This window comes from Neophocaena asiaeorientalis, unplaced genomic scaffold, assembly GCF_003031525.2.
Source record: "Neophocaena asiaeorientalis asiaeorientalis breed wild unplaced genomic scaffold, Neophocaena_asiaeorientalis_V1.1 scaffold870, whole genome shotgun sequence".
In the NCBI taxonomy this organism is placed as follows: Eukaryota; Metazoa; Chordata; class Mammalia; order Artiodactyla; family Phocoenidae; genus Neophocaena; species Neophocaena asiaeorientalis.
This window is the reverse complement of record NW_020175184.1, coordinates 382839-392876: the sequence shown is the minus strand read 5'-3', so window position 1 is coordinate 392876 and position 10038 is coordinate 382839. Positions and strand designations below refer to the sequence as shown.

The window sequence follows — 10038 nt, the reverse complement described above, 5'->3', positions numbered from 1 at the left end:
TTCTAAATTGAGGTGTGTGACACACGCCCCCAGGGGATGCTCAAGACAATCTATCTTGTTAGTTATGTTTATTCTTTATCTCATGATTTTAAATCTTCTTTTTGTGTATATTTTACAATATGCGTAATACATTGGTACAGTAGTACATGCATACAAACATGTACATACACACATATTGCTTCTGCTGGGCAGCTTTTCTCCATCTCTGCCTTTTATTTTTTTCTGAAACTCATTCCCCCAGCTTCTCGCTGATTCTGTCACCAGCTGAGAGCTTCAAGTGCTAGATATCTACCCAGGAAAGTTGGTGTGCATCTGCTTCATCAGTGAGCTCTTATGTCTTCTGGCTTCTGGTTGGTTATGAATGAGGATATGTGATCTACAAGTTCGAAGACTCCATGCTCTTTCAAAAGGCAGTATAGGGCTTCCCTGGTGGAGCAGTGGTTGAGAGTCCGCCTGCCGATGCAGGGGACACGGGTTCGTGCCCCGGTCCGGGAAGATCCCGCATGCCGCAGAGCGGCTGCGCCCGTGAGCCATGGCTGAGCCTGAGCCTGCGCGTCCGGAGCCTGTGCTCCGCAACCGGAGTGGCCACAACAGTGAGTGCAATATAGTGTAGTGATTTGGAGCGTAGATTCTGGAACTAGACTGCACGTATTCCAACCTCAGCCCTAACACGTTTTAGCAAACTTTGGGTAACAACTTCTCTGTACCTCAGTTTTCTCTTCCGTAATAGGAAAATTTAAATAATTAAGACATAGAATGCTTGACCAATGTCTGGCACAAACAAGAGTATAATAATCTAAGCCATTATCATCACATTACATGAGCCTTAAAAGTAGTCATCTAGCAGGCTTCCCTGGTGGCACAGTGGTTGAGAGTCCGCCTGCCGATGCAGGGGACAGGGGTTCGTGCCCCGGTCCGGGAAGATCCCACATGCCGCGGAGCAGCTGGGCCCGTGAGCCATGGCTGCTGGGCCTGCACGTCCAGAGCCTGTGCTCCACAACGGGAGAGACCACAGCAGTGAGAGGCCCGCGTACCGCAAAAAAAAAAAGTAGCCATCTAGGAAATTACCTAGTCATACAAATACTGCCAAATACCCCTCACAACTCTTCTTTTGGAATTGTCTCCTGAGTTAGTTTGTGAGTCACCGGAGATCATCAAATCCGTGTCTTTATAGTCAACTCTTTGTCACCCCAAAGCATATTTTTTTCCTTGAAATTCTTTTATATTTTTCATCAATTTAAGTTCCAAATTATTCTTCAGAACAAATCTATTTTCTAAATCTAATACAAGTACAAAGATTTAGGATTTTCCCTTCTATGGTTTTTTACAAGAACATACCTCAAGCTTTGGAGTCTCTTCCAAAAGAGTCAAAGCACCTTCCCAGCAATTTCAGCAATGCTAGACTAAGTGACCTCCCAAAGAAGGAGAAATTTCATTTGGATGTCAAAGTTTTGTCTCACAAAAATAATGCTCATATTCCTGCAAAAATAACCATGTTATTAGAACATATTGTACTGTAGGGATTCCAGTCACCAGTGTCAAATAAAACTAAGTTTGATTCCTGGTTCAATATTTGCTAATAGAATCACTTACAGATCAATAACATCTAAAAAGTGATTTAATGATTCCTTGTTTGTAGGTTTGAGATGGGAGATGAGCTCAGTGAGGTAGAGAGCCAGATGGTGTAGGCTGTTGTTAGGACTTTTGCTTTTATTTTGAAAGAGAAGGGAAGCCATTGGAGAGTCTTGAAAAGGGGAAGGCATATCATGCCCTTAAAAGGATCATTCTGTTGTGAAAACTGTTAGAATGGAAGGAGGGACACCAATTAAGACGTGATGGAAGGGCTTCCCTGGTGGCACAGTGGTTGAGAGTCCACCTGCCGATGCGGGGGACACGGGTGATGCAGGGGACACGGGTTCGTGTCCCGGTCCAGGAGGATCCCACATGCCGCGGAGCAGCTGGGCCCGTGAGCCGTGGCCGCTGAGCGTGTGCATCCGGAGCCTGTGCTCTGCAACGGGAGAGGCCACAGCAGTGAGAGGCCCGCGTACCACAAAAAAAAAAAAAAAAAAAAAAAAAAAAGAAGTGATGGAAGTACTCCAGGTGACAGGTGATGGTGTTTTGGAGCAGGGAGGTAATAATGGAGGTGATGAGACATGAGGAGTTTGCAGATATATTTTATAGCCAAAAGGGATAATGTAGGTAAAAGGCCTCAATCAGGTATCTGGTATACAGTAAAACCAATAAAGAGACACGATCATGACTACTTTATGCTTAAAACTTATACGGATAGCCAGTTTGTTCAGGAATATTATGAACTAGGATCTTCTAACATATACTCTTCCTAACATATTTTAACTTTTCCTAAATAGGCAGATGGCATAGTCCCAAGTCTTAGGGTCTTGTAGCCAGACAGGATGGGTTCAAATCTTGACTCCACCACTTACTAACTGACCATAAGCAAGTTACTTAATCTCTCTGTACCTCAGTGTCTTCATCTGTAAAATGGAGAGACTCAATAAAATATACCGCAGAGAGTTTTGTGAGGATTCAATAAGTTATTGTATGTACTTAGAAATATGCCTGCCACATCATACATACTCATTATACATTAGCTATTATGGTTGTCAGCTTCTATTAGTTTTTCTGTTTATTATTTTTCATTTCAAACCTTTTTGTTTTGATTGAAAAAGCAAATTGTGTTTATTATTAAAAAATTAAAGCCATATAGATATGTATGAATTAGAAATTACAAGGCCCCTGAAATTCCACACCCCAGAGGTAACTACTACTGCATAGCACAGTAAATGTTAGTCCAAAATTTTACCTATGTGTATATCATACCTATCCATGTATTCATATCTATTAATTTACTTTTATATATAGTAGAAAAATGCTCTGCATATTATTTTGCAGCTTATTTTTATCACTTAAAATTTGGTCTTAGAAATCTTCCAATATAAGTACACGTAAAACTATTGTACTGATTTTCATGGTTGCATAGTATTCTGTTGTATGTAAGGCTGATAATTTACTTATTTGTTAGCTTACTGAAGTCATTTAGGTGTCTTTAATTTTTTCTTAAACAATGCTGCAATAAACATCCTTGTACATATTTTTGGTGCAAATCTGTGTATTTCTGTAAACTGTAAAAAAAATTTCTGTAAAAAAATTCTGGAAGCATTTATCTACAGAAGTGGTTATGATGAGTAGGAATTATATGCCTTTTAAATATATATATACATAATTTATACTGCCAAATTGCCTTTTGAAAAGGTCATACCTTTTCGAATTCCCACAGACTGTAAATAAATGTGCTTTTTTCTCCTGCTGACTAGATACTGGCGATCTTCTCGATCCTTGCCAACCTAATAGGCAAAATAAATTTTATTCTTTTATTTGCACTTTTAATAGTAAATTGCCTTTTCAAATGTTTAAAATTTGGATTTTTTTGGTACAAGCTCCCTACTTTTGTCCATTGAGGGGGGTCTTTTTATTTTTTTCCTTTTCTTATCTTTCAAATTTGAAAAAGGCAAGCCATAGGCAGAGAAAAGATATTGCAATACATAAACTGACAAAGGACACTAGATGTTTACCCAAAAGAAGTTTGAGCATTTGTCCACAAAAACCCCACGAATATCCATAGCAGCTTTGTTTTTTAGAACCCCAAACTGGAAATGACCCAAATTTCCATCAATAGGTAAATGGATAAATAAAGGTATATCCATAAAAATGAACAAATTACCGATACACACAACATGAAATAATCTCAAAGACATTATGCTGAGTGAGAGAAACCAGACACAAAAGAAACTGTACAAAAGACAATACTAATCTATGACCGATGAAAAATCAAAATGGTGGTATTTTTCTAGAAGGTAGAAGTGGGGGAGGGAAATACATATCTGGCTTAAGACGGTGGTTAAATGGTATAAGGGTATATACCTCTGTCAAAGCCCATCAGACTATACACTTAAAATGTGTGCATCTAGTTTATGTAAATTATGCCCCACTCAAGTTGACTTAGAGATAAAAAAAATTGTTTTGTTTCTAATTAAAACATTTTCATTGTGTATTAAAGTACAGAAAATAGTATAATAGTCACTCACGCACCACCACTCATTGAAAAGATGTTGACCTTTTGCCATATTTGTTTGAGATCTCTGTTCTTTTGAAAGAAGCAAACCATTACTGATACTTACGAAGTTTCACTGTTCATCCCTCACCCTTCCTTCCTGTTCCAGAGGAAATGACTCTCCCTAATATGACGTTCATCATTCCCATGAATGATCAAATTGTATATGTGTATGTCTTTATACAAATATTTTATTTATCATGTATTTAAAACTTTTAAGATCAAATAGCATCATAGAGTACATTTTTCATTTTTCTCAACATGAAGTTGTTGAGAATTCCTCATGTCCATACATGTAAAACTGGTTCATTTATTATAACTGCTATATGATATTCCTCTGTGTGAATAAACATTCCTCTACTGATGGACATGTAGGTTATTTCCACTTTTTTCTTTGGGACAGGTTATCTTTTCAACTTTAGTTTTGGCAATTTTTTTTTGTTTTTTTTTTTTTTGTTTTTTGGCCATACTGCATGGCTTGTGGGATCTTAGTTCCCTGACCAGGGACTGAACCTGGGCCACGGCAGTGAAAGCACCAAGTCCTAACCACTGGACTGCCAGGAAACTCCCTGGCAAATTATTTTCTAATGTGATTGTACTAATTTACACTCTCAGTAGCAAGTTTCCTGTATTCCTAAATACACTTATTAATGTTATTATTTTTGCCAATAATGTGAATATAAAATGTTATATCATTATTCCTTATTTTGCATTCTCCTCATTTCCAGTAAGTTTAAACATCTTTTTATATGTTTACTGGCCATTTGAATTTTTATCTCTGTTAATGCAATACCCTTTGCTCATTTTTTATTTCTTATATTTTTGTCTTTTTCTTATCGATTTGTTGGTATTCTGTGCATGTCCTGAATACTAGATCCTTTATCCATTAAATTGTCCATAATCACATTTACCAGTCTTTTCCTTTACTGCTTCTATAAACTACTTATGCTTTTCCATGAGTTAATCCCTTGCTACACAGAGTGTGATCCATGGACCAGTAGCATCAGTATCATCTGGGAACTTGTTTTAAAAATGCAGATTCATAGGGCCCCATCTAGATCACTAAATTAGAATCTGAATTTTAACAAGACCAGTAGATGATTTGTATGTGCATGAAAGATTTTTAAATACTAGATTAAATGATTAAGAAAAATGCAAAATTTCTTCCTGGGGTAATAGCCCAGTAATCCCCACCTGGCTTCTGCTTCTTCTTAATAAATAAAACTTCCGCTTTGGACCTGTATGTCCTCAATTCATATATCCTGGAGCTGCACTACAAAATTTCAGAAATCAAAGAAGCTATTAGAATCTGATTTGTAAATTTGGATGTTTATGGGATTTCATAGAGAGGTTTTCAAAGTGGAGACATACCTGTTTATCTGATTCCAAAGAGAGAAATAAACAGCAGTGACGGCCACTTTATGATACAATTCAAAATGCAAAGCCTTGGAAATTTTGTTGAATGCCGTCAAGACAGGAACTGGTTCAGCTAGGATGCATAATCCATCAAATGTCTTCCTTGCTCATAGATGCTTCTATTTTTAGTTGACACAAAATGCTCCAGAAATGAGTAACAACAAGAATTAATAGGGAAATTGCCAAGAGTTGTATGTGTTGTCAGACTGTGATGATTTCTGTATATCAGAATGATTTCCCGAGGCACGTATGAGTGGTTGGCCATGTATGAAGGGGGCACCAAAGAGCACATGACCGCAGTCATAAAATTTTACTTTCGATTTCCCTGCCTTCAACACGACGGAGGTAACTCCACAGGCTGAAACCCTCTGGCTACAGGGATGTGGCAGAGGTATTTCCTACTCACTGAATGTCAGGGGCGTTCTCACATTCCTCTACCACCCTGCAGTCAGGAGCACAGAACACTAGATCTGGCTAATGGGTCGTAAGAAGGAGAAACGTGTCCCCGCTGGTCTGAAACATTTAATTCCCTGCTTCAGCTCCCTCTTGGCCTGCTACAGCCACTGAAGAGGCCAGGAGTCACGTAGGGTGCAACTACAAGATAGTTGAATTAGTAGCCTGGGTCTCTGAATGACCAGGTGGAGCAGACCACTCCCCACCCCGGCCACTGACCCACATTGGACACAACCCATGAGTGGGAAAGAAACTTTTGTTGGTGTTAAGCCACTGAGACTTGGGTGTTTTTTGCATTGCAGCATAGCCTGGGTTACAGTAAGCATAGCCTGACTGATACAGTAAGCATAGCGGACTCTGCCTTATTAACATTGTTGCGTGTTACTCTATACCGGGCACCAAGCAGTAAGTTCTACCTGTTACCGAGCCAAGCTTGCTCTGCTCGCTGCACAACAGGCCAATAAATCGGAGACAAGGTGTGAGGCAAGGAATACGACTTTATTAAGAAAGCTAGCAGACCGAGAAGATGGCAGACTAAAGTCTCAAAATAACCGTCTTATCGGGGTTTGGATGTCAGTTTCTTTTGTAGCACAGAGATGGGGAGGAGATGAGGAAGTAAAGTAAAAAGACCATAAGTTTTGCAAATGTCCGCTGGAATCGCCAGCCTCGGGGAGGGGATGTGCTAATTTCTTCTTTCTTGCAGCCATCCACAGGTGGAGCAGGGTCCGGATGTTTCCCTGAACAAAGGCACTTTGGTTTAACATTCAGGCAGAAGGGCAGGGTTCCCCGAGGCAGGTCATTAAGTATAGACAGTATCCTTTTAGTGAACAAAAGCAGTGGATAGCAAAGGTTAAAGTAAAAGGAACAGATCCAACATGGAGTCCGATTTGGCTCTTCCCTGTTCCATACCTAGTACCTCACAACAACCTTCTGAGATAGACAATAGTATTATCCTATATTACATGACATGTATGATAGCTATATCGTATGTATCAATAATATGTAGATTATTGTCTCTATGTATATGTGTGTGTATATATATAGATAGATATATATAGCAGTAGTATATTGTGAAAGGACGCTTTCTTCCTTTCCTCTTGTTATGCTGTGTCCCCTGCATCGGCAGGCGGACTCTCAACCACTGCGCCACCAGGGAAGCCCTAGGGTCTCTTCTTGCTAAAGCCAGTCCCTCCATATGGGATCTGGATGCCATCTCTTCCTCCTTTACATTAGTGATTATTCCTTCACTCTCCTGAATCTGTGTTTTCTCCTCTTCTATTCAGTTTGCCCCTGAGCATTCCCAAGTCTCTCCAGCCTTTGTGAAGGGCTTCCATCTGCCTCCCTTCCTCCTCCAACTGTGCTCTCCCTCTCTCCTGTCCCACCACTATCTCCTGTCTCTAAAGTGTTCACCCTCACTTCTTTCCCTCAGCATTCCCCACTCTGCAACTACTATCCATACAATACGGTTCTTCCTCCATCAATCTACCAAACAGCTATTTTCAACACCAGTGATGATCTCTGTGTTGCTAAATTCAGTGGACAGTTTTCACCTTACTTCATTTCTCAGCATCGCTTGACAATATTGCCCACACTGTCCTGTTGAAACTTCATGCTATAGGCTTTTCCCCTCTGGTCACTGTCTCCTTTACAGCTTCATCATCTGTGTTCCTGGGTGATTAAATTTTAGTCTTCATCACAACTCATCCTAGCCTCTCTTTTCTTCTCATCCTATAGTCACCTTGCCGTCTTTCACCTAGCAGTCTTTACCAAAGCTGCTATCACTATGTACACCCAGGCATCCTCCAAATGGATCCCTCCACCTGGAGTTTCTGCTCACCAATTGCCCGCTCAGTTCTGTGCCTCCACTTTGATGTCTTAGTGTGGACAAGGCTGGACTGTCAAGTTCTCTCCCCTCTACTTACTTAACGTCAACCCTTCCTGCTTCTTCCTCTGCGTTCCCCATCTCAGTAGACAGGGTCACCGTCCACCTATTTGCTTATTTGGGAACCTGGGAATAGGGTTGCATTAATCCCTCTGGGAGCGCTCAGCAGGAAAATGTGCTTAACTATATTTTGAAATAAAAAAACAAACTAAAGCATATCATAACTAAAGTAAGTCTTTTAAATTCTGATTTCCCCACAGTGACTATTATGATGCTTTTAAAAAGAATATCAAATCCTCTCCAAAATAATTTAGGGCCCCTTCTTTTGCTGTTGCTCCAAGAGCTCCTGCCCTGTGTTGGAGTCAATAGTCAGACACCATTTCCTGTTGATTCTCCCTCCCAAAATATTTTCAAATCTGTCTGCTCCTCTCGGGCGCCAATGCACTGTATCTAAAGCCAGCGTGACGCTTGTCTGAATTTCTGCAATAGACTCTGAACCCTCCTCCCTGCTCCAAACTCTTTTCCACAAAGCAGTCACGCAGAATGATTGCAGGAATACACATAACTGTTCCCATCAATCCACTGCTTAAAAACCCTCAGTGGCTTCCCATTGTCCTCAGGATAAAATCTCAGATTTGTAACAGGCCCAAGATCCTGCCACTTTGCCATGAGCCAGTGTCACCTCTTTGAGCGCCTGGAAAGAGCCAAGCTCCTTATGTGCCTTTGCAGGTGATTTACTCTTTGTTCAGAGCTCACATCTTCTAGCTTCTGTCTCCTCAGTTCTTAGATTTAATGTCCTTTCTTCAGATAAGCTTTTCTTAACCTCTCACATCAGGTCTGTGCTCCTTGTTAAAACACTTTCTTAGTAACCCTCACTTGCTTTGTAAGTAAACGATTATTTGTGTATTATTGGATAGTTTAATCTCCCCTCCTAATTTGAATGCAAGTTCCCTGAGGAAGTCAGTACACACTCCAGTACACACAGGAATTCAGGGATCCTTGAATCCAGCTTTGTCTGATTTTAGAGCCCATGCCCACAACTACCACCTGTACATATATCTACTCATCCTGGAAGATGGCATTTTGCCTCTTTGTTTTACGATGGCCAAGTGTTGATGCACAGGAAGCTAAGTGTCAACGAAAAAAATAAAAAGATAAAGCACAACCTAAAAGTTGAGAATTCTGTTTTATTTGGCGGACAAAACTGAGGACTTAAATCCAGAAGACAACCTCTCAGGTAGCTCTGAGGGTCAGCTCTGAAGAGATACGGGAGGAGGAGCCACGATATATAGGAGTTTTGCAATGAAAATCAAAAGATTAAGTAGACATCTCAAGTTACTGAATTTAGCTCTTTTCTGTGTACGGGAAGATGCAAGAATCTGGGCTCATTGAAATCATTCCTTTGATTTGCACCTTAGCTACCTAGGGCCAGCTATTTAGGGGCCTTTTCTTTCCCATCCTGAGTCCCCTCAGGGTGCACCTTTGGGGGTGGCTGCAGTGGCTGAGAGCTTGGCAGCTGACGCCCCCTTTGTCATCATTCTGAGTTCCCTCAGGACTCAACTATCGGTGACTTCGGGGGCTGGTAGTGCCTGATGGCTTAATGACCATCCTTTGTTTGTTAATATGGCAGGCAATATTTTTCCTTCACATAAGAAACTAGGAAAATGTGACATCTCTGGCCGAATTCTAGAACAGTGATGTTCTGGTGTTGGTGAATCTCTTCGTGCAAGTTCTGTCTGTAGCAGATTGCACACCTCAGCCTTCTCTTTCTCTGGAAGGAGGGGCGGGGGTCTGAGGGGTGTCCAGATTACCGGCAGGACTGCTAAACTGGACCCCGGTTCTCCCACTGTATAATCTTCACATCCATAAACGGGAGTAACATTAACCCCCTTGCAGGGCTGTAGCAGGACTCATTCATCTAATACGTATTTAATGGGCATCTAGTATACGCCAGGTTTTGGGTTGGATGATGGGGATACAAATAGGACTTAGGATGTTTAGCAGAGTGCCTATCTCATTTAGTTATACACGGTCACTGTTAGTAGTATTAACACAGTTGTGTGTTGACGTTTGCCTGTGTCACGTAGCTTGAGTGAGAGGGGATGTGATATTTGTCACGTTCGTCACTATCCGGACGCGGGACCTGGGGGGCCTG

General features: G+C 40.9%; 1 protein-coding gene across 1 annotated transcript in view; it reads left to right on the top strand.

Annotated features, from left to right (window-relative positions):
* Positions 1–5778: 5778 nt before the first annotated feature.
* Positions 5779–10038, top strand: part of RPGR (retinitis pigmentosa GTPase regulator) — a 63026-nt gene continuing 58766 nt past the window's right edge. Inside the window, exon 1 of the mRNA XM_024764566.1 lies at positions 5779–5893. Coding sequence (XP_024620334.1) covers positions 5779–5893 — 115 coding nt within the window. The remainder of the gene's footprint in view (positions 5894–10038) is intronic.